The sequence below is a fragment of the Hyla sarda genome, chromosome 3 (assembly GCF_029499605.1).
Source record: "Hyla sarda isolate aHylSar1 chromosome 3, aHylSar1.hap1, whole genome shotgun sequence".
Classification (NCBI taxonomy): Eukaryota; Metazoa; Chordata; class Amphibia; order Anura; family Hylidae; genus Hyla; species Hyla sarda.
Window position 1 is genome coordinate 329,800,446 of NC_079191.1, and position 25,086 is coordinate 329,825,531.

Consider the following 25,086-nt stretch of genomic DNA (forward strand, 5'->3'; position numbering starts at 1 on the left):
TTTTTGTTTAGATGGGACTTTTTGATTGCTTTTTATTAATATTTTTATGGTATATGAAGTGACCAAAAATGCACAATTTTGGACTTTGGTATTTTTTTACATGTATGCCATCGCCGTGTGATTTAGTTAACCGAATATTTTAATAATTCTGACATTTACGCACGAGGCGGTACCACATATGTTTATTTTTATTCTTTAGTACATTATTTTATTTTAAAAAATGTGAATAGGGGGTGATTTAAACTTTTAATAGGGAATGGGGTTAAGGAACTTTTATTAAAAAAAATGTACACTTTTTTTTTATTGCATACATTGATCAGTGCTCAGCCATTACAAAGCACTGATCAGTGTAACTGGTGCTCTGCTGCAGTAGATCGCCGATCGGACGACGGAGAGGCAGGGGAAGACCCTCCCGTCGCTATGTTTTGTCGTGATAGTCCAGATCAGCTCCGCTGAGCTGCTGGGATTCTTTTACGTTCGTTTTAAACGCCACGATCAACTTTGATCTAGGTGTCCAAAGGGTTAATGCCGAGCATCGGTCCGATCAGCCGTGCCCGACATTAGCCGTGGGTCCTGGCTGCCCATAGCAACCGGGACCCACCGGGTTTAACCCGTTCTCTGCTGGTGAGAGCGGTTTAAACCCGGTAAACGGGACCAGGGCGTACAGGTACGTCCTGAGTCCTTAAGGATCAGGGATGCAGGGCGTATGCATATGCCCTGCATCCCCAGGAGGTTAAGGTGAAAATGGGCTGAGTACTTAAGGGGTTAAGCACAGTTTTCTGCATCAGAATATGTAAGGCATTAAATGTCACATTAAAGTGCTGTATCTGTATATTTTATAAACACAGAGAACTAGAGCTGTATATTTAAAAGGTAAACGTTACATACAGTCACACTTTATACATGTATCCTCTATATCAGATGACATAAAGCAACAGAAATAAGACCTTCAATTCAGTTATACTTATCTTTGCGTTTACCAGATGAAACTTCTTGGAGAGTGTCGGGGCAGCATTGACAACGTAAGACGAGTAAGCGACAACCTTAAAGAGGAGGAGGAAAAGCTGTCTGGTTTCATTAACTTGAATAGTACAGAGACACAATCTGCAGGTAATACATCAATTATATGTTTACTATAGAGGAATATTTATTATTGTAGACTATGGGAGACAGTTCAACCAGTCTAGGAGCCATTGTCATTTATTAAGTAGTTAGAAAATAATTATGATGATCAGTTGGTATTGATGAAAATAAATTTAAACACATGAGTCTCTGGTTTAAGTGAGTAAATGCTACTATTCTTTTTTTTTTTTCTTTTTTTTTCTATTCTATTGTTTGGGTATGTTCAAATCTAGTGTTTTTGAAACAGATTGTGGGCTTTTTTATCATCTTATACCACCTATATTTAGTATACCACCTATATTTAATGTTAGTGGAATAAAATTAGTGCTCAGTTGAGTCATGCATTCAGAGTTGTGTTTTAAACCTTAGAAACAAAAATAAGTTGCTTTAAAAAAGAACTTGAAAAACACCTAGAAAAAATGCACCTGTACAAAAGGCCACCAATTAAGAATTAATAATTTTTACATGCTTCTTCATTCTTGTTAAATAGTGATACTTTCTATATGGATTGATTACTACATTAAGAACATATTTCCACAACAATAACTTTCTGTTTTTTATGCCTTTACTTTCTCAGGCGTTATAGAGAGATGGGAACTGATCCACGCACAAGCCCTTAATAAGGAGCATAGAATGAAGCAAAAACTTCAGCAATGGCAGCAATTTATGTCAGACCTTGATAACATTTGGGATTGGCTGGGAGAAACAGAGGAGGAGCTTACACAGCTGCAGCGGCTAGACGCTAGTACTGACATACAAACTATTGAACAAAGGATAAAGAAGCTGAAGGTACCTCTCCTGGGTTTATTGGTGCCTTTTTCATTTAATATTTCCTATCTTGCAGCACTCCCAAGTCATATTTCTTTGTATCGTAATGTTTTTGCCCCATGTGGTGAAAATGCTGCAGATTGTTGGCAGAGGAAAATATCCAACACTTCCACAACAAGTTCCTCAGCACAAATTTGCACCAAATTGCGGATTTTGGCGTGAAAATGCTTCTGGTTGTAGGAGCTGGGACACCTTTGTATCCCTGGACTACTTGCTTCTGTACAGTAGTGAACGCTGACACAAACAGTACTGTATGTATTACTGTTCACTGCAGCAAGTGTACGTTCTTGTCAAATGTTAAGTTAGTGGCCATGCATACAGTACTATATGCATTGCTGCTCATTACTGTACAGGTGCAGGGAGTTTACAGGAAAACTGTCACCCTGATCACCCACACTAAACCCAATACACTAGTGTGAGTGACCAGGGATCCAGAGAGGGGTCACTTACTATAATCGGTGCTGTGGTTCCTAAAATATTGGCTGTCGAATTTCCCCTTCTGAATTCAGGGAGTTGCGTGCAGGAGGCGGCGCCCCGCCGGCTGGCCACCCGTGCTTCTTTCCATCTTCTGAATCAGCCGTTCGTTTAGTAAGCATATTCATATTCTGCGACTCCACGTCCTAGTGACGTATGTCACATGAGCGCTGCGCTCTGTCCGTAGTGCGCATGTGCAGGCAGTTTACATACAGCTCAGGACATGAGAGCTGTATAGAAACTTCCGGCGCATGCGCTCTACCAACAGAGCGCAGCGCTCACATGACATCACTAGGACGTGGAGTCGCGCCACTCCCTGAATTTAGAAGGGTTACTTCGCCAGCCAGTATCTTGGGAACCATGGCACTGATTATAGTATGTGACCCCTCTTTGGATTCCTGGTCACTCACTCTATAACCCAATGTATTGGGTTTAGTGTGGGTGATCAGGGTGACAGTTTTCCTTTAAAGATAAATAAGAGCCCCTGCTAGAGATGATCAAATTGGTTAATTCCATTTACTTGAAAATGTGCATTCTTCAGAAGTTTTAGCATTTGTTTTGGGCAAATCACAAAAGTACAGGAGCGATGAGATATACACTGTACGCTCTAAGGCCTTGATAAAGGGTCCTCCCGAATCGCGTTGGTGTTTCTATGCTGTTTTACCTTCTCTCCCCTTTTTTGTAATGTTTTTAAGAAGATGGAGATAAAGCTTTCAATTTTTATCATATCCTGATTGGAATCTGGAGTGCTGGTTTTCTCCCCCAGGGAGTTGCTTCTCTCATTTGATTTTCTACCCGTAGGAAAAATGTCACTACTGTATTTGTGATTACAAGCTGTGGGAGATGCTACTGTTTCTCAGTGCTGTATTATTTTGTCTGGACAAAGCCCTTAGTACTTACAAAGCAGCCATTTATGCCATAGTATAATTAATTTGGAAATGTACCCAGTGCTTATTTAGTTTGATTCATAGAAGTAACACAGTCTTTTTTTGTACACGGCAGCCATCATTTTGTTTTCTACTTACCTTTTTCCAGGAACTTCAGAAAGCTGTGGATGGTCGGAAAGCTATTGTCCTGTCCATTAACCTGTGCAGCTCAGAGTTCACTCAGGCAGATACTTCAGAAAGCAAGGAGCTTCAAGAGCGGCTGAGACAAATGAACCTCAGATGGGACCGTGTGGGCAGCACATTAGAGGATTGGCGTAGTTCACTACAGGATGCTTTAATGCAATGCCAGGTCTATAATATACCTTACTGTTATTCAGAGTTCTTTTATTATTAATATAATTTTTTTTTTGGAAAGTCATTTTACTTGGTATTTCATTTAGCTTTTAACAACTAATACAGTCATTTAAATAATACATAAAGAAGCAAAGAGACTGCACTCACCACGGGAGACGGAGCTTTATTGCAGCATACCAGGTAACAAACAGGTGGAAGGAGGGAGGCGGGGAGCGTACACCAGGACAGGCTGTTTCACGCCGGAAACATCGCTTCTTCAAGCTGAAGAAGCGCCGTTTCCGGCGTGAAACAGCCTGTCCTGGTGTACGCTCCCGCCTCCCTCCTTCCACCTGTTTGTTACCTGGTATGCTGCAATAAAGCTCCGTCGCCCATGGTGAGTGCTGTCTCTTTGCTTCTTTTTGTATTCATCGTTCTCTACACGGACTTTGCACCTCCCATATTGGCATCCCTACGGGGTTCCACGTGCACTCCACCACAGCTGTACATAACTGACGCTGCAGCCTTAATCCTGCTGTGTCGGGCCATTCCATATCTTGTTTTGCACGTACTTAAAATAATAATGTCATAGGAATACCATTATGAGGTACAAAATCCATACTGTTTATAAGCCATAGCAAAGGCGTAAGGCCCTGGATCCTTGGGCTCACAAAGTTACAGATTTCCTTATTGACAAACATATAATTAAAAGAATAGGCAGAAGAACCATTAACTATTTCAGTGAAAGAAGCCTTAGGCTAGGTTCACATGGTGTAAAATTAGCAGAAGTATTTCATTTTATGCTCACTTTTTCAGCTGTAATTAGGGGATTAAAACGGACATGAAAAAAAATGCTGCTGGCAAATTTTACGCTGTATGAATGTGGCCTTACAGCATTTATAGTCAGTATCACATCTTCTCCAGTTATACAGCAAAATATTGTTTCTTTTCTTATCATTTACATTAGATTTATGCAGATTTGCGATTTAAGTGTCTGAGAACATTGAGAAAAGCCCATGTGAAATTTATATGTTTACCATATTAGTTGTCCATCAGCTTTGCCATTAATAATTTCACCACAAAATCTACGGCTAAACCAGAAAAAAATTATTTGTGGGGCAAAATAAAAAATGTTTAGCTGCTTCCATTTCTACGCAGTACAGTTTTCGGTAAAATTTACACCTTATATTTATTCTGTAGGTCCATATGGTGGCAAAGATACCCAATTTATATAGGTTTGATTTTATTTTATTACAAAAAAAAAATTTGAACTACATTCTCCAAAATTAGTATGTTCAAAATGGTCATATTCTGACCCCTATAACTTTTTTATTTTTCTGCATACGGGGCGCTTTGAGGGCAACTTTTATGCGCCGTGATCTGCAGTTTTTATTGGTACTATTTTTGTTTTGATCAGACTTCTTGATCGCTTTTTATACATTGTTTTAGGGTATACAAAATGACCAAAAGTACGCAATTTAGGACTTTGATTTTTTTTTTACGTATACGCCATTGACCGTGCAGTTTAATTAACATAATATTTTTATAGTTCGGACATTTACGCACGCAGTGATACCACATATGTTTATGTTTTTTTTGTTTACATTTTTTTTTATGGGAAAAGGGGGGTGATTCAAACTTTTATTAGGGAAGGGGTTAAATCACATTTATTAACTCTTTTTTTTACCCTTTTTTTTTTTTTTTATTTGATAGCCCCCATAGGGGACTATAACATGCAATACCTTGATTGCAGACACTGATCAATGCTATGCCATTGCATATTATTGATCAGTGTTACGGTCGCTCCACTGCTCCTGCCTGGATCTCAGGCATGGAGCAATAGAGCGACGATCGGACGGCGAGGAAGAAGGTAAGATACCCACCGTCATCCTCTCAGCTTATCGGGATGCCGTGGTTTCGCTGCAGCAGTCCCGATCAGCCCACTGAGCTAACCAGCAAGGGAATTAACCGCTTTTAGATGCCGCAATCAACTTTGATTGCGGCGTCTAAAGGGTTAATGCCGGCCATCAGCCTGATTGGTGATATCCGGCATTAGCTGTGGGTCCCGGTTGCTGTTAGCCACCAGGTATGATGCGCGCTCACCTGCTGAGCGCGCGTCATACCTCTGGAGCTCGCAGTGGACGTACATTCACGTCCATTTGCGGCAAGGGGTTAATTAGAATGAAATTATGAAATGCTCACATTCTATATGTGTAACCCAAAATGAGACCATAACTTGTCTTAATGATGACATAAGAAATCCATTAATTTTGCCTGGCCCAAAAATGACCTTATCATTAACTGGGTTGTGCAGGGAATTTGTTGAAAAGTTATGCCAGCCTGGGGTATAAACAATAAGAAAGGTGTGCATACCTGCCCTGATTCCCTTGCTGCCATTGACCTACCTCAGCCACTGATTGGCTGTAGGGGCGCTTCATGTGTCAAAAATGAGATCAGGAAGTGCTGCGCAGTGAGATTGGGAATAGCTGGAATTACAGAGGCAATGGGAACAGAGCAGATGTGCACAGCTTGTTTATTGTTTTTACCGCAGCCTGGCCAGATTTAACTCTAAAAAGAGTTCCTCGGAAAACCCATGAGTAAGAATATTTGTATTAGCATTCTTGGTGTAGTCACCAGTTTCAGAGGTATAATTTTAATGCCCACTTCCCTCAGATCTCATGTACCAAGCTTGGATCACCCTGTTACCCTAAATGCACCAAGCTTAGTTGTGCATGTGAACCAGACACACTGTACTTTCTTTACATATTAAATTAGGGTTATCAGAGACATAAAAGCTTTGGCACATTATTCTATCAACTAATCATGAGGCTCCATAAAACTTATAAAATGGAGTTAAAAAGAAGCCAGTTGGCATACTAGGTACAATGCTAAATATTAAGAATTGTTGTTTGGGGCTTTGCATTGATAAATTACTTTAAGAAGTACAGAAGTTAAAACAATTAGAATAAAGATTTATGGTATAAGAAACCTATATGTTTTCACTTTGTAGTTTGTTTTCCCATTGAATTTAGAGTTGCAAAATAAGTTATGTGTTACTTTTAGTGCCAAACGTTCCAGTAGTACAATCTCTGCCATAAACAGATGACTGATCCCGAGTCTTAAGCACAGTCAGTCTACAGTAGAGGTTAATAAACACTAACAGTATTGGTAGAATAAAGTGTGCGGCCATGTTACTTGTAAGAACATCAACACTATGTTCTTGTGTCTTCAAATCTTGTTTGAATACTTTAATTCATTACATTTGATCATATCAGTCCATGCTTATTTTTAGCATGTTTTTATAGATAGTTTAGATACTTTTGCCTTGTTAGATTTCATAAATGTAAACTACAGCGGGCATCAAGTAGTGGAGCTGATATTACAACCATATTTACAAAATGGTAAAACCTAGTTATTGATGTGGAAAAATACAGTACCTCTCTACTGTAATGCCATAATAAGAAGGATAAGGCACAGTGCCGGGACTTGTAGTTGCACAGGTGGGTGCTCCACTCTCAAGGACCTGACCCAAAGTCCACAGGTAATCCAGTGTAACAGATAAATGGAAAGTGGCACTCTAAGGTTCCAATGACGCAAAGTAGTTTATTTACCCATCAAGGGAAATATGGTAACATTTCATTAGTGTTGGAGAATTGAAACATTGCTGTGTTTCACTTGATGGGTGAATAAAATAGGTTACTTCACCGGAACCTTGGAGTGCTGCTTTTCATTCATGTTCCTTCTCTACGATAGTAGGTGTTCTATCAGTTATCAGCTATGTGTTTGAGTTTTTCTCATGGTCTCTTTCTGTTTTTTCCCCTTCATGTTACGTCTGTCATTATGGTAAATGATGGATAGACAGTCGTAGAGTTAACATTTTGATATATTAACCCCTTATGGACTTGGCCCATTTTCACCTTAAAGGGTAGCTCCCACCATCCATTTTTTTTGCTGGCCCTGCCTATTGCCCATCTATCCCTAACCCCCTCCCTGCCTTTAATTTTTTTTTACTATATTAAAAACTACCAGGCAGACTTGCCCAGCAGGCACAACGTCACTGATGCCTGCTGGGGCCGACACTTCTGCCCTTAGTTCACTATACAGGGTGCCTCCAGCTGTTTCACCACTACAACTACCAGCTTGCCCTGACATCTACTGGTTGTCAGGACATGCTGGGAGTTGTAGTGGTGAAACAACTGGAGGCACCCTGTGTTGAAAACAATAACTTTGTTAGCGCCGCGGCGCTACCCCGAATATACCCCCAAAATCAAACCTATATAAGTAGAGTATAATTTTAATCGTATGGACCTACAGAATAAAGAGCAGGTGTCATTTTTACCCAAAAAAATTTACTGTTTAGAAAAGGAAGCCCCCAAATGTTACAAAATTGCGTTTTTTCTTCAATTTTGTCGCACAAAATTTTTCCCATTTCGCCGTACATTTGGTGGCACAAAAAATAAGCCGTCATATGGATTTTTAGGTGCAAAATTGAAAGAATTGTGATTTTTTAAAGGTAAGGAGGAAAAAACGAAAGTGCAAAAACGGAAAAACCCTGAGTCCTTAAGGGCTTAAAAGTATACCCATGGTTACATGCATTTCTATTATTGTACTGCTTTTAAAAAAATCTCAAACTTTTTTTTACAAAATCAGTATGTTTAAAATTGCCCTATTTTGACCACCTCTAACTTTCTTATTTTTCTGTATTCAGGGATGTCGGAGGGCTCATTTTTTGCGCCATGATCTGTAGTTTGTTTTGGTACCACGTTTGCATATATATGTGACTTTTTGATAGTTTTTTATTAAAATTTTTTTGCATTTTGATGTGACAAAAAAGGAGACATTTTTACTTTTTTTTTTACGTTTATGCCATTCGCCGTAGGGGATCATTAACATTATATTTTTATAGTTTGGACATTTACGCACGCAATGATACAAAATATGTTTATTATTTATCATTTTTTAACGCTTTTTTGTATTAATATGGGTAAAAGGGGTGATTTAAAACTTTATTTGCGGAGGAGCTTTTTCACATTTTTTTTTCACTTTTTATTTTTTACTTTTTTTTTTTACATTTATTTTACACTTTTTTAGTCCCCATAGGCAACTATTTATGTCAATCATTAGATTGCAAAAACTGTTCGGTGCTATGCATAGGGCATAGCACTGATCAGTATTATCGGCGATCTCTTCTGCTCTGGTCTGCTGGAAAGCAGATCAGTGCAGAAGACCCCGGGAGACAGACAGATTGCCGCGGGCAATCAGATCGGCCATTATAAGTGTCGTACTGCCGCAGATGACGTGATCTGTATTGACTGACAGCCGCCGGCACCTGTAAATGTACGGCGTTGTGTGCCAAGTAACGCTCTGTAGTGCCATACATTTATGGCGCATGTCCTTAAGGTGTTAGTATATGCTGTAGTAGATTTCCTAAGATTTTCCTAACTATAGTAAACATGCTTTTTTTTTTTTTCTTTAAATATCTTTTATGGTAGGACTTCCATGAAATGAGCCACGGGCTGCTACTTTGGTTAGAAAATATTGACCGTAGAAGAAATGAGATAATTCCTATCAATCCCAGTTTAGATTCTGACACTCTACAGGATCACCACAAGCTGTTAACGGTAAAATGAGATTTAATTATTTTACCCAGGATTATAATGGTAAAAATATAAGTGATAAAATATGAATTATTGGATATAGACATTTTTACATGAATGCTCAATTGTGCCCTCACATTGTAAAGTAGTTTGTTAAACATAGAATAGAAATAGTATTTTTCTTGAAGAACAGTCTTTCTAAAATCTGCAAACACTGCTGCAAGTCTAATGTGTAGATATCTACGAGGACACTGCTGACCTTGTCTTTATGTAACAGCAAATCAAGCGTGAGCTGCTAGAATCTCAGCTCAAGGTGGCATCTCTACAAGACATGTCCTGCCAGTTACTTGTCAATGCAGAGGGCAAGGATTGTCTTGAAGCCAAAGAGAAGGTGCATGTCATTGGGAACAGACTCAAAGTGCTCTTAAAGAAAGTGACCCAGCACATCAAACAAATTGAGAAAATATTGGACATTTCCAGCAGTCAGCTGGTAAGTTTTTGGCGCTTAGTGTGAAAGATCAGAAATGATAAAGATAAATGAGGGTTGTGTATTAGTGAGTTGTTGGTACAGTCTTAATAGGGTTAAAATGATTGCAAGGATATATTCTTATTTCCATATTTAAATAAGGAATAGTACTAACACCCCTATATCACTGGTAAAAATCGAGAAATGTTGGAATAATTTCTCATAACTAGAAATATGCAACTAACAGGTACATATTTATATCCCACAACTAGAGATGAGTGAATTTACAGTGATTCAATTTGTCACGAACCTCGCGGCTCAGCGGTTGCTGACTTTATCCTGCATAAATGAGTTCAGCTTTCAGGTGCTCCGGTGGGCTGGAAAAGGTGGATACAGTCCTAGGAGTGAGTCTCCAGCCGGAGCACCTGAAAGCATTTATGCAGGCTGAAGTCATCAACTGCCGAGCCGAGAAGTTCGTGACGAATCGAATCACTGTAAATTTGCTCATTTCTACCCATAACAAAGGAAAATACTGTACTATTGCCCATATTATGCTATTATTATATATTATTTTGTAGCCTTGGGTGCCCTTATTCCAGTGCTATTTCATTTTGTTGCTAAATCACCCTGTTCTCAAGCTGTTTAGTATTTGGTTAATGTTATGCTCATTTTCCTGAAAAGCCAGGTGGGTGTGAACCTGATTTAAAAATGGGTGTAAACACTATGCTACCATAAAGCCTCTTTAAAGGATGATATTATAGTAGTGCATGATTTCTAAGAAATACCTAGGTAATTGTTTTTTTTACTGCTTCTTTTTACAACTAGGAGTTGTCTTCGTGGTCTTCCGCAGATGAATTAGACACTTCCGGATCCCTCAGTCCTGTCTCGGGCACAAGTACCCCAAGTAGGGAGAGAACGGTAATGCAACCTGGCAATATATGAAAATAATAAAAATCCATGGATTACACCAGGCAAAGGTTTCACTACATTATCCGCTAGGAAGGGCAGTGAATACATCCCCCATTCCCAAGAACTGTTCACGCTGCAATGTTCAGCTCTCCTGGCTCCCTGACATTTCATTCCTGCATGACATAAATAAAAAAGATACTTCTTTTACTGAAGCTGGGATTATTCTGGCCTCCCCCTATAATTCTTTTAATTATATTTTAATCAGTTTTGATGGTTTTGGGACTTCCTTTATACTTTAGTTTTATAACATCTGTCCTTATAAACTTTATGATCTTCTTAATTGATTTTCTACATTCATCCATGTAGGTCCTAGTAATAAATTGTCAAGGAAAACTGGCTTTTCAGATTTTAGTTTGCAAATAGTTTATGTAAAATTGATCTTAAGATACATAGCAATTTCTGTATCCATATATAATGAATACACCAACCTAAGTAATATAGCATTTACAGATAGTAAGGGATTTCTAGTACTTATATAAATTACATTTGATGGAATCTTAGTCTATATTCCCTGACAACATATACCATATTGTATTCTAGAATAAAATAAACTTGAAAAGCCAGTTTCCTTATGTCCTTGGTATTGGTCACCTCATGTGATTTTATTTTCTTTTGCTGCACTTTTCATTTTGTTGATTTTATTTTCACCGGTAGCTTGTCTTTTTTTGCCTGGACTGAACATTCTTCTTTCTTTACCCCCTGTTCATTGCAAACAGCCACGGGGCAAATGTAGTGTCTCACAGCCTGGACCCTCTGTCAACAACCCACCTAGCAGGTACCTTATTCTCCTGGTTTCCACATTCTACTCTGGAACACAGAGGATGATAGAATAAGTCCATCAAGCCTGGTTGAAGATGTCAACCCTAGTCCTCTAAAACTAGAAGGTTACTCAGTATGGAGTATACTTTTATTATCCTCTTTTTTCTAGACCTCAGTTTAAGGCTCTGTTCCATAAATTTTGGAACCAGTGTCAAAATGGACTGTCCATTTTGTGGGCATTTGCTTCCTTTGTACTCTTAATTATGAGAACAGCTTCATCCTTATATTTGGTGACGGTTCTTTTTCTTTCTTCTGCTAACCCCACTAATCCCCACTAACACAATTCTCAAACATTTTCAAAAAGTTTCCCCCACTTTTGGCCACCAGAGTGCAGACTTGCTGTGGTAGCTTCTGCTTTCCATATTGTTTTAGTATATTTTGCATCTCTGCATAAATCGTTTCTGTATTTTTGTTGCTGTTATTTTTTTGTGTGCTTCAGTCATTTTTTCCATTTTTTTGCATTAGTTTTTTATCCCCCTTACTTCAGTCCCAAAATGTTTTAGCACAAGAACAAACATAGCACCGAAGACAATGAAATCACAGTACCAATTTATAATGGAAATAAACCCAATATACATAGACAAAGACTTGTAGAGTGCAGTATACCTGAAAATATAGTTGACTTGTTTTCATTTCAAATTAGATTATTTTGCAATACATTTTCGGTAGCTATTCAGACCATCTAAAACATTTTCTTGTTTATCAACTGTGAACTTAATGGTTCTAGAAAGATGCATTGTCATAAAATTTCATTTGTATGGTTATATGGTATTGGGACAGATGTTCGTTATCTATATCCATACATGAGAACAGTTAATCCTGTAGCAATTTTAATCAAATATTGCCAATAGAGATTTATCAAAACCTGTCCAGAGGAAGAGTTGCCCATAGCAACCAATGAGGTCACTTATTAAAATTTTCAGAGACCTTTTCAAAAATGAAAGAAGCGATCTTATTGGTTGCTATGGGCAACTCAGCAACTTTTCCTCTGGACAGGTTTTGATAAACGTTAGACAGTAGAGGGTTTTTTAACTTTCTGTAGTTGTAAGAACTAGAGTAGTCAGTACCATAGCCATAATGGGTGTAGAAGTTGGAGTGGCAGTCTTAAAAGGGTACTCCGGTGGTAAGATGTGTTTTTGTTTTTTTGTTTTTTGCTTGCTATAGTCTTCCTGCTATAACAAAAAAAAAAAAAGAAACTTTTACTTACCACCATCCTTCCCCGTGTGCCTTCGATAGCATTCTGCTAGTAGTGCAGGTGGTTGATCCGTTACAGTGTAGCTCAGTGAATCACTGGTTGCAGGGGAGTCCCACCTTGGGCAGTGATTGAGTGAGTTGCAATGTGACGTATTGAGCCATGGCACCAGAAAGAAGATCACATCAGAAGCTGGGAGCAGGATACTGAAGGTATCGGGGGAGGGGGGAGCGCGGGAGGTAAGTGTAAGTTTGTTTTTTATAGCTGATGGGTACTATAGCAGGCAGTAATACCACTGGATTACCACTTCAATGCCTTAGTGGGCCAAAAGCCGCTCTGCCTCAAAGGAATGCAGCAATTCAGTGTGTGGCATAGACCTAGATCAGAGGTTGTAAGAGCACCCAAAAGCTTAAAGAATGATAATAAGAACCTAATAGCTTTATTGTATAGCCACAAATATATTCTTAATGGCTTCATAAAAGCAGGACACAGCAAAATTTAAAGCATTTGCCTCTTTGCATCATCCCATCCACATGACATTTCCATAAACGGTTTCAGCTAAACAAAAAGTAAGTTGCATTATACCCGATTTAGGAAGGTGCTACCATTTTAGGAGCTTATGCTGACAACATCCTGGACAAATGTGTTTTAACTTAAAGGAACCAATCATTAGACGTGTCCAAACAGACTTCAGTTTTTCTAAGTTGTATTTGCCATGGGTAAATATATTTGTACCTCCCACATCCCATTGGGATATTACCCGAAGTTTATAATAGATTTCAACTTTTACCAATTGGTATCAGTTGCAGTACCTCTCAGCATGTGTTGTATGGCGGCTGCACAATAACAAGCAGGTTCACTGACAAGCTGATGTGTGCTTTAATCCAGTGTGTTAATAAAAGCATTGAGCTATCATCGCCTCTCCAGCTCACATCTTGCGTTGCCAAACATCTGGTCCAGTGTGTGTCCTAACAGCTTTGCAGCTTTCAGCAAGGTCCACTTCCTAATCCCATCCCAGCGCAGCACTCTTCTTCTCCACCGGCTCTTTTGATTAACACATCTTTTTGCAGTACAGCACAATATTCAATTTGTCATTCAGACAAGCATGGAATACAAACGAGGCGCAATTGAATAGAGAACTTAATCAAAAGCGTAAGTCAGACAGGTTGTGTTTGATGTCAGCTGCAGTAGTAACTGATAACACAGAACAGGCTGTCACTGTGTTCCTTATTATTCTAAATGCTTCTGATCAGAGTACTTTGTGTTTGATCTTGCACTGGATCAGTAAACATTGATAGACTCTGGTTTAAGGCCAGACAAAATAAAGAGGTTTTACAGGATTTTTAATGGCTTTGGAGCATTTTTATGCAGATCTCATGAATTGTTTGTACCTTGACTAACAAGTAATCATTTGGGTTCTTAAGTATTTAATAATCAGCAGAGTGATTAATAAGAGTACTGGCTTTACACACTGGGGCATATTTACAGTGTCGGCTCAATAATCACTAAAAATAAATATAAGCATAAAATCTACAGCATAGAAAGTGTATGTGAATATATCCTCAAGGAGTTTTTTAGGATTACAATATTGATGGACTTTATTGATAAGCTGTTGATATCAGATTGGTGGGCATCTGACTCCCAGCACTTCCACCCCTCGGCTGGTTCACAGGACAGTGATCTTTATTGTTTACTAGGTATTGGTCAGTATATTTGGTCTTGGCTATGCTTAGTATAGCAGCTTAGTCAAGTTTACTTGAATAGGACTGAACTGCAGTTTGCTATAATACCAGGCACAACCATTTCCAAAAGTATGGAGCTGTACTTGGTAATCTTTGAATGGGACTCAGAGCACCGCAGCCCATTTAATCAGTGAATCACTTAATTAGACCATCTCTCTCTGATGTTGATGACATCACTTTTAAAGCCCAGAACCCCCATTTTGGGTGGTTTTACACACACATTTTTTGAACAAAGTGGCCTAAAAAATTTTTGTATACTTCTAGGCATACATATATAAAGATATATTTATTTATTAATATATCTTTATATGGCAAAACTTTTTATTTGTTTGCCTTTTTAGCTAATAGGGTAGTGGGCTTGTTCCCATATTATCAGTCCTCACACAGGGTAGCATAGTCTAATGACAGATTCCCTTAAATAATGAATTAGGTTCTTACTGAAATCCACAGCATTTCCAAAATATAATGAGCACATGGCCCATATTTTCATATGTAATGTACTGACATTTTCTATGGATTTACAATGCAATTCAGACTTCTTTTTTCAGTGGCGCACATTTACTATAAGGCTAAATTTCTACTTGTTTTTTTGTCCTGCGTTTTTTGGTTTGAAAAAAACGCAAGAAAAGATGCCTGAAAAAACGCCAGTGCAATTTCCTGCGTCTGGTGTTTTTCCTGGTGTTTTTTAATTTGTGTGGAAATTGCCTTTTTGGCCCCTTTTGGTGTTTTTTTTTTTTTTATGGTACCCAAAATTTGTTGAGTACCAAAAAAAAACAAAAAAAGATGCAGTAGTGATGGAAAAAAAATGTATTTAACAAAATGTATATTTTTTATTAGGAATTTTTAATAAATTTTTAATAAAGTGTCTGTGTTTCACTTTTTTCCCCTCAATTTTTTGACATTTTTTAGGTAGTACTACTACTCCCAGCATGGAACAGACTGTTCCATGATGGGAGTATTAGTACCTGTACTAATAGACATATCGCCTGATGCGATCGTCCATAATATAGCAGAGATTCGGAGCGGCTCTATACAGCGGTCACATCTCTGCACTATTCTCCGGCCAGTGATGTGAATAGAACATCACTCATTAATATTTTCTGCCCAGAGTGGGGATTGGCCAGATAGTTGCAGCCAATCACAGCTCTCAGGGGGAAATATGAATGAGTGATGTTCTATTCACACCACTGGCCGGAGTATAGTGGAGAGATGCGAGCACTGTATAGAGCCGCTCCACATCTCTGCAATAGATAGGACGATCACAGCGGATGTCAGGAGTGATACCCGCTGTGATCTTTTCCTACTCCCATCATGGAGCACGCTCTGTTCCAGGTTGGGAGCTGTAGTACCTGCAGTTAAGGAAAGATCAAAGTGAATGTCTCTCCTGACACCCGCTGTGATCCTTCTGTATAATGTATAGATGCGGGCGGCCGCTCTTCTATGGTCTCCTGCACTGCTATATATATACACCCACCTATTAATATTTCCTGCAGAGAGCTGTGATTGGCTGGAACCATCTGGCCAATCACAGCTCTCTGTGGGAAATAGGAATAGGTTTATATATACGGCAGTGCAGGGGACCATAGAAGAGCGGTCGCATCTATACATTATACAGAAGGATCACAACGGAACCCAGGGCAATCTGTCAATTAGTACAGTTACTACTCCTATCATTGAACAGTGTGTGTTCCATGCTGGGAGTAGTAGTACCACCTAAAAAATAAAGAATAAAAAGTGAAAAACACACACACTACATTTTTATTATTGTCGGCTATATTTTTTGTGCCCTGCCCGCCCACATGAATTGATCCCTGTTTAAAAATGAATAAAAATTTTGTTATAAAAAAGATGAATTTTGTTAAATACAATTTTTTCCATCACTACTGTATCTTTTTTATTTTTTTTTAATGGTACCCTACGAAATTTTATTAAAAAAGGTATCTCCATTACTTTTTTGGATCCAAGTCCAAAACAGAATAAAAACCGCCTGCAAAAACGCTAAAAAACAAAAAAAGTTAAGACCCACATGGTGTTTTTTTGGCTTTTTTTTTTCTCCCATAGACTTCTATGGAAGAAAAACGCCACGATTCCAGGGAAAAAAAACGCCAGTGGCTCAACATGCTGCGATTTTGGAAAACCGCCAAGGAGCTGAAAAACGCCAAAAAAGAGTAAAAAAAACACCAAAAGGATAAAAAAAAAATGCCAAAGTGAAAAACGCAAAGTGGAATAAGATTTTTGCGATTTCTCATTGATTTACAGCTAACCTCTGGCCGCAGCGGGTTTTTTTTGGCCGAAAAAACGTCATGCAGCAGAATTGGCATTTTTCTTGGCGTTCCCCCCCTAAAAAAAAAAAACAAGTGGAAACTTAGCCTAAGTGTCTAATTCTTAGACTGTTTAAACAGAGTCTGTAAACTTGTAGGTTTTTTGGAGACAGGCCCCTTTTCCCTGATGGCCTCACTCATTAATAGAGTTTTCTGAGTAAAGATAAAAATAATTAATTGTGGTATTTTTTGTCGGAAATTCTGGTGGACAGCACCACAATGCGACACAAAATCTCTTTATAAAGTCTTATCCAGCCTTATCCAAAGGTCCAGAGTGTTCTGTCCCTTCGTTTAAGCAGTTGTTGGGGGGGTCTCAGAATCGATCAAAACGTTTGACATGTTATAGTTTGTTAAAACAATAGGTACCCTGTAAGGATATGCTGCTAAACATTTCCATTACAAACACCGGTTGTGTATTCCTGGCATAGGCTGTCAGATGGCTCAACACCAGGTTGTTGGCTCAACACCAAATTGTCAGAAGCTGACAAGGGCCAATTCAACCTGCATTATTTCCATCATTTGGACTGCACTATTAATCAGGTTTTGGTAAGAATAAATTTAGTTGGAAACCATTTTTTCACTTGGCTTATATATGTTATTATGTAAATGTTTGTTTCTATAGGCTGTAGAGCATATCTCGTGTTACACAGAGTGTGGTATTCAGTTTTACTGCATTATTATAAGATACCAGATTCACGATTATTCTAGGTGCATCATATTTGTTATTAAATCCCTAACTACGCTACCCAGAAACTCCAGTACGTATATATTTTAATATACATTTTTTATTTAATTCGAGTTCATCTAGTTTTGTTTTTAGTTATTCTTAGTTTAGTTATGAAAAATCTAATCCATATTAGCTAACAATTCTTTTCCAGTCTTTTGTGATCCTAGACACCATTAAAGCATCTGAAATGTGGGCTTTATAACATTAGTCTTTGCTTGCTGGCTTTTTTTGATTACAGATGATTAAATTTAAAGTAAAGAGTGTACAACTAAATATGTACACCATCATTCCAGCATTATGAGGGAAGTACAAATTGTCTTTTTATGTAGCACAGATAAATCTAGTCAAAAGAACAGGAGAAGCAAACTGAAGAACAAATGGTTTGCATATGGGCTAATTATTATTTTAATAACTGTTCATCTACTCACATTGACATCATTGTTTTTTATTTTGTTTTTTTTTATCCAATCTTTTTTTTTATTTTTTTAAAAAGTTGACAAATATAACTTACTTAGTCATATATATCTATACAACCAGTCAGTAACGACATAGTTCAATTATGCATTCCCTTTACCCACCCATCCACCCCAGAGAGACTGAGAGGGCGAAAAAACAAAACAAAAAAAAAACAGTCACTTAGGGTTTCCGTTTGGCCCTAAGATTTCTTACCATTGTTTAAGTTCAGGGGGAAAAATAAAATTGTGTGTAAAAACAAAACTACAATACTGTAAAATCCTGGTACTGAAGTTTGTGGGTATAAGAACTTATCTTTACTTGTCTACTGCCAGTCCATACAACCCATACAGCAGTCATATTCCCACCAACCTAATATGAACAGTCAGCGGATAAATATGGATCATGTTTAGTCAAATGCCTTAGTTACCTATAAAGATATTGCTATGTATGGAACTCCTAAATATGGTAGGCTAGTTGCCTTGCAGTAAGTGGATTATACGATTGGTAATGGTACTTAGGATTGTTAGCTACCAGTCTGCTACAACACTAGTTGTACATATTGACAAAATTAATTGCCAGAATAGGGAGCTGAAATCAGGAATGTAAGGCTCTATTCACACCACAGATATGCTCTGATTAGGGATTTCTCGGTACCGCTACTAGTATCGGTATCGGGTCCGATACCCGGCATTTGCATGGTATCGGGGACTCGTTTAATGTCCCCAATACCAAGCTCGATACCTGCTGCAGTGCAACATCCTCCAGTCAAATGCCCCGCTCCGCTGCCCCGTTCTCTCGTCCGCATCATGGCGTCCTATGAAGGAGCATGTGACACACACGTAACTCCACCTCCTCCACTGCGCCCAGTGTAACGCTATGGAGGAAGCAGAGTGACGTGTATGTCACATGCTCTTCCATAGGGTGCCATGATGCGGACGGGAGAACGGGGCAGCAGAGCGGCAACATCCAACAGAGGACAGCCGCAGGTGAGCAACTCCCAGGGGCACTACTGAGGGGGGGTGGCTTGCTGTCTGCAAGGGGGGGCTGCTGTATACAAGGGGACACTCTCTACAACGGGGGGGGCCTGCTGTCTACAAGGGGGGGCCTGCTGTCTGCAAGGGGGGTGCTGTTTACAAGGGTGGGGCTCTATCTATAAGGAGGGGGTGCTGTCTATAATGGGGGCTGCTACTAATGTCTGCAACTATCTATACTACCTACAAGGGGATACTACCTACTATTAAAGGCAATCCTACAGCAGAGTCACCTGCACTAACTTGAATTTATAGGTAGATAGTGCAGGTGACCAGGTTTCTACCGCTGCTCACCATGTGAACATCAGCAACATCGGTCTCGCCGCCAGTGCATATTCCCTGTTCTGCCCAATGGAGAGAAAAAGAAATCTTTGCTCATACTACAGCATCCGCCTCCATTGTACACAACAAGGAAACCACATCAGCACAGTAAGCATGCGCCAGAAATCGGGTCACCCTGGTGTCAGATTCTCTTTAAAAAAATAAAAGTAATCGTAATTGTTTTCGGAGAGTACTAGTATTAAAATATCGGTACTCGTACACGGTCTTAAAAAAAAATGCTGTTGGGACATCCCTAGCTCTGATATAACTATAGGTTTCTATGTGTTAAATGCATTCTAAATATTGTCATTTTGGCATACTTTTGTAGAAGTTCATACATGGATATTCCAGACAGTATTGAAAAGTAAAGTCTATCATGACAGTACATTAAGATACAATATATGGCTTTTTTCACTACATTTGCATATCTGTTGTAGACCTCACATTTATTTCCCAATTGTATTGTATATAGGGCATGAAATATTTTGTCTCCCTGTGCAGTGGCACTAGACTTCTGTAAATTTAAATCAACATTTCTGTAATGTTAAGGTGTTGGGATGAGATTATTAAGCAGTGTATTATATTTACTCTTTGGCTATTGATTCAGTGCAAGATTCTTACCTGTACATAAATTAAGTTGTTTTTTTAATAACATTCATAATATTCCGTACAGTATTATAGTGAATGTATATGCAAAATATAACATTTTACATCTTGTTTGCAAAAAGTACTCTGAATATATATTTCAAGATGGTTTCCAGAAAAAAGCTATTTAAATATATGCTGAAAGAGCTGTTTAGTCAGAAATATACTAGATCTGTAGCATATATATGTGATAATAAGGTAAAACGTGTGTAGAGAGTTCCGAATGTGGTCCAGAAAACTTGGAACTCACTAAAAAGAAGCCTGACGGTGTTTAAACAAACTATTGCTTTATACTCATTGTATTAACTTTGTTTATCAGGTCCAAAGACGATGGCTTAGGTTCCTGCCATTCTGATGCCAATTCGGTTCAAGGACACCAGTCATTCTTTCTACGGGTTTTGCGAGCAGCCTTACCACTTCAACTTCTTCTGCTGCTTTTAATTGGTCTTGCCTGTCTTGTACCAATGACTGAAGAAGACTATAGTTGTACTTTATCCAATAATTTTGCGCGATCTTTCCACCCGATGCTCAGATATACCAATGGGCCCCCACCTATATGAACACCCTGTTTAATGGAAATCACTGTGGAATATATATGAGCTGTTTGCAGCTTTTAATTGCACTTATCATGGCAGCTTTACTTCTCTGAATTAACCTGTAAGTATAAAGCCAATACTGTAGAGGCCCAGTAACTAAAGTGACCCTGGAAAAGATGACATCAGCATTGACCCACAGAAGACTATGCATAGACGGCATCTCTCTAATAAGATTCGGTTCTGTAATTCTCACTCTTAACATTATCAGTATTGGACAAAAAGGCTCTAATTATGAAGCTATTTTAGACGCTTGTAATATAAAATTTTAAAAAGCTTACACGGCAAATATTTTTTTACTTTTCCCTGTTGCATTTTTGTTTATGGGCTTTCTGTGTGTTGGTGTGTTGAGAGAAGCATGAAATCATTATAAACTCTAGTTCAATTATGAAGGATGTACAAATAAATGGCACATTTTGGGCTAATAAACTGGATGTAAGAAATAAAATCATGATTTGAGAATAATCTAAGAAACGTTCAGAGATAGAAAATATTATTTATGTATGTACAGTTTGCTAAGCAGAGTTCTGTTTGTATTAATTTCTTGCAATTATAGACATTGTAAAATATAATGGTGTCTGTGTCTTCTTTATTTGTTAAGTTGTGTGCCACCATTGACTCATAATAATATGGCCATATTAGCAATCTAAATCTAGTGTCTGCTGTGTATCTTTATTGACATTTACTCCATTTTTAAGCACTTTTTTTCTTAAACAGATCTTTTTTATTAAGGTTTTTGCATTATAAATCATAACACAATGCGTAAGAAAACAGTACAAAATTTAAACAAGTGTACATTAAGGTTTGCAGGTTCAAAGGGCATGTACAGGACATAGAATAAAATGCACAGTTAATCAGATTTAAAAAAAAATGGATTAGGGGACCAGGGAAGGGTTAATTTGAGGACAGCGATTTCCATTATTAATTTTAATCAATAATATTGATTATTCATTGGAGCACTATCTATGGCACTATATTTTGTTTCATTAGTCTATATTTGTAACTTATACTAGTTTGTACATGTATGTATTTGTACTTTGGGGGTATCCAATGTGGACTGTTGTCCTATAGTGTCATGGTGCTCCAATGATTAATCGATATTATTGAAAAAAATGAATAATGGAAATCATGTCCTCGAATTAACCCTTCCCTGGTCCCCTAATACCGTTTTTTTTTTATAGCTGATTAATTAATGATTCAAACCAATAATCGGACAACTAATCAATTTTACAAATAAGCATTAGTTTGCTATCATTTTTTTCTCCAACAATAAGCAAATAACAAAGATTACATTACTTAAAGGGGTACTCCCCTAGAAAATATTTTTTTTAAATCAACTGGTGCCAGAAAGTTCAACAGATTTGTAAATTACTTCTATTAAAAAATCTTAATCCTTCCTGTACTTATCAGCTGTTGTATACTCCAGAAGTTGTTCTTTTCTTTTTGAATTTCCTTTCTGTCTGCGGTGCGGTGTTGTATAAAACTGTGCTATTAAAGGAGTTATCTGGTAAAAAATAACTTATCCCCCATCCTTAGGGGATAAACTATAGATAGCGGGGGGTCCGAGCATTGGGCCCCCCGCTATCTCCTGCACGGCTGGAAGGGGGGCATGCCGTACCCGTACAGAGCGCCGGCCAACACGCCCCTCCATGTACCCCATAGAGATACATGGAGGGGGTGTGCCGGCCGCGGCTTCCTGCGGGGTACAGATGTCAGCTTCCAGCAAACTGCCAGGGCCCATATCCTTGGATAGGGGATAAGTTATTTTTCACCAGACTACTCCTTTAACAGAAGGGCAAACCCAAACTATATGGAAGCAACTATTAACAGAGGGGCCTACCCAAACTATATAGGGGGCTCCATATACTTTGTGTAGGCCCCTCTGTTAAAGGAGTAGTCTGATGAAAAATAACTTATCCCCTATCCAAGGTTATCCAATAGTTGCCCCCCATAGGTGTAGCTAAAAACCACAATGCAAATGCAAAAAATAACCTCGAGGCTCCCTACCCATCCCCCAGGGCCATTTTTTTGGTGGGGGTCTAACTGATGAGACCCCCCACCGATCACCTCGGTTGAAGTGGTTCTCCAGAAAGCTAAAACTCCCATCATGTCTGGAGAGCCTCTGGCAATGGGAGTTGTAGTTTTGTAACAGCTGGAGAGACACAGATTGGACAGTTTTACCCATCATCACTGCAGAACTTACAAGTGACTACAGCTCTGATGGGACAGTCAGGAGAATACACAATGATGTCAGTGACCTGAGTGACGTCTTCTGACTTGAGTGATATCTTCACTGTTATCTTTTCTTCTTCATCTGGTCCAGAGACCAGGTCTTCCTCCAGCTCCATCTTCTCTGCAGAGTCTGTCATCCAGACATTGTTGGCTCCTCACTTTGTTAGCAGATCCTCATCCTCTGCATGAAGACAGTAATCATTATAACCTTGCCAGAAAGTGTACCCTATGAAAAATACTGCACCACAGTGTACCCTGAATATAATACTTCTATACACTTTACAACTAAATATAATCCTGCAACACACTGTACCCTGAATATAACACTGCTATACACTGTACCCACTAAATATAATACTGCCACACACTGTACCCTGAATATAATACTGCTATACACTGTACCCTGAATATAATACTGCTATACACTGTACCCACTAAATATAATCCTGCCACACACCGTACCCTGAATAAAATACTGCCATACACTGTACCCACTAAATATAATCCTGCAACACACTGTACCATGAATAGAATACTGCCATACACTGTACCCACTAAATATAATACTGCCACACACTGTATCCACTGAATATAATGCTGCCACACACTGTATCCACTAAATAGAATACTACCACACACTGTACCCACTAAATATAATACTACCACACACTGTACCCACTAAATATAATACTGCCACACACTGTACCCTGAATATAATGCTGCCCCACACTATATCCACTGAATATAATACTACCCCACACTGTATCCACTGAATATAATACTACCCCACACTGTATCCACTGAATATAATACTGTACTGCTATACACTGTATCCACTAAATATAATCCTGCCACATACTGTACCCTGAATATAATGCTGCTCCACACTGTATCCACTGAATATAATACTGCCACACATGCATACTTATCATATATATATACATATACAACCCCTCTTATCCTCTGTGTACTCATCACTCCTCATCACCCCCATAACCCCCCGCCAAACCTCTCCTCATCACTACTATAACCCTCCCCCCCCCCAGCACCTCTCCTCATCACTACTATAACCAGGGGGGTGATGAGGAGAGGTGCGAGGGGCACCTCTCCTCATCACCCTCCATAACCCCCCCTGCACCTCTCATCACCCCCATAACCCCCTGCACCTCTCATCACCCCCATAACCCCCCTGCACCTCTCATCATAACCCCCCTGCACCTCTCCTCATCACCACTATAAGACCCCCTGCACCTCTTATCACCCCCATAACCCCCTGCACCTCTTATGACCCCCATAACACCCCCTGCACCTCTTATGACCCCCATAACACCCCCCCACACCTCTCATCAACCCCATAACACCCCCCGCACCTCTTATGACCCCCATAACACCTCCCCCCCGCACCTCTTATGACCCCCATAACACCCCCCCTGCACCTCTTATCACCCTTGCACCTCTTATGACCTCCATAACACCCCCCTGCACCTCTTATCACCCCCATAACACACACACCCCACACCTATTATCAACCCCATAACACCCCCCCCCGCACCTCTTATGACCCCCATAACACCCCCCCTGCACCTCTTATCACCCTTGCATCTCTTATTACCCCCATAACACCCCTGCACCTCTTATGACCCACATAACACCCCTCCCCTGCACCTCTCATCACACCCATAACACCCCCCCCCCATCACCATTGTAGTCCCCTTACCATCATGCACCCCCTTGACCCCGCCCCTGGGCCACGCGCCAGTTTACTCACCTTGCCGGGGATCGATGCAACTGCGTGAGGCTGCTGCTCCTATTCCTGTCACTTGATTCTGGAGGTCGCGTGGGGACGTGGGTAGGGTAGGGACAGGTCAGGTGATTGGTGTAGACGTGCGTGCCGTGACGTCTCTACTCCAATCAGCCCCTGACCTGTCCGGCCATGCTTTGTTTCTTAAGGGGCCCGCGCCCTGGGTAAATTTAATAGAAATATGTGGGCCCCCCGGACTATGAGGCCCGGTCATAGTCCTGGGGGAACCCAGTGGTCAGTGAGTGACAGTCGTGAGTGACAGTGACAGGGGGGTAGAAGTGACAAGCCAGTAAAAAAAAAAAAAAAAGGTCCAGGGACATCCGGGTCCCCTGAAGCTCCGGGCCCCATATAGGTGTATGGTTTGTACCCCCCTGATGGCGGCCCTGGCCAGACGGAACCCATCTGCATATGACAACTCCGAAAACTATTCCCCGGACCCAAGGTCCTAAACTTTGGATCCTATAAGCTTGGTGCAAATGAAGGGTTCCTTAAAATCAGTATAAATGAGGAAGTGGTAGAAAAGAAGAGTGAGG

General features: G+C 39.5%; 1 protein-coding gene across 14 annotated transcripts in view; it reads left to right on the plus strand.

Annotated features, from left to right (window-relative positions):
• SYNE1 (spectrin repeat containing nuclear envelope protein 1) overlaps positions 1–21,104 on the plus strand; it is a 483,893-nt gene extending 462,789 nt beyond the window's left edge. For 11 of the 14 annotated variants that reach the window (XM_056567280.1, XM_056567285.1, XM_056567279.1 and 8 more), the window contains 8 exons: positions 984–1,110; positions 1,700–1,911; positions 3,460–3,660; positions 9,134–9,262; positions 9,516–9,728; positions 10,530–10,622; positions 11,390–11,448; positions 20,247–21,104. In XM_056567280.1, the coding sequence (XP_056423255.1) occupies positions 984–1,110; positions 1,700–1,911; positions 3,460–3,660; positions 9,134–9,262; positions 9,516–9,728; positions 10,530–10,622; positions 11,390–11,448; positions 20,247–20,487 (1,275 nt within the window). In that variant the 3' untranslated portion in view covers positions 20,488–21,104. The remainder of the gene's footprint in view (positions 1–983; positions 1,111–1,699; positions 1,912–3,459; positions 3,661–9,133; positions 9,263–9,515; positions 9,729–10,529; positions 10,623–11,389; positions 11,449–20,246) is intronic. The other 3 variants (XM_056567289.1, XM_056567290.1, XM_056567292.1) reach the window with 2 other exon arrangements.
• Positions 21,105–25,086: the final 3,982 nt, after the last annotated feature.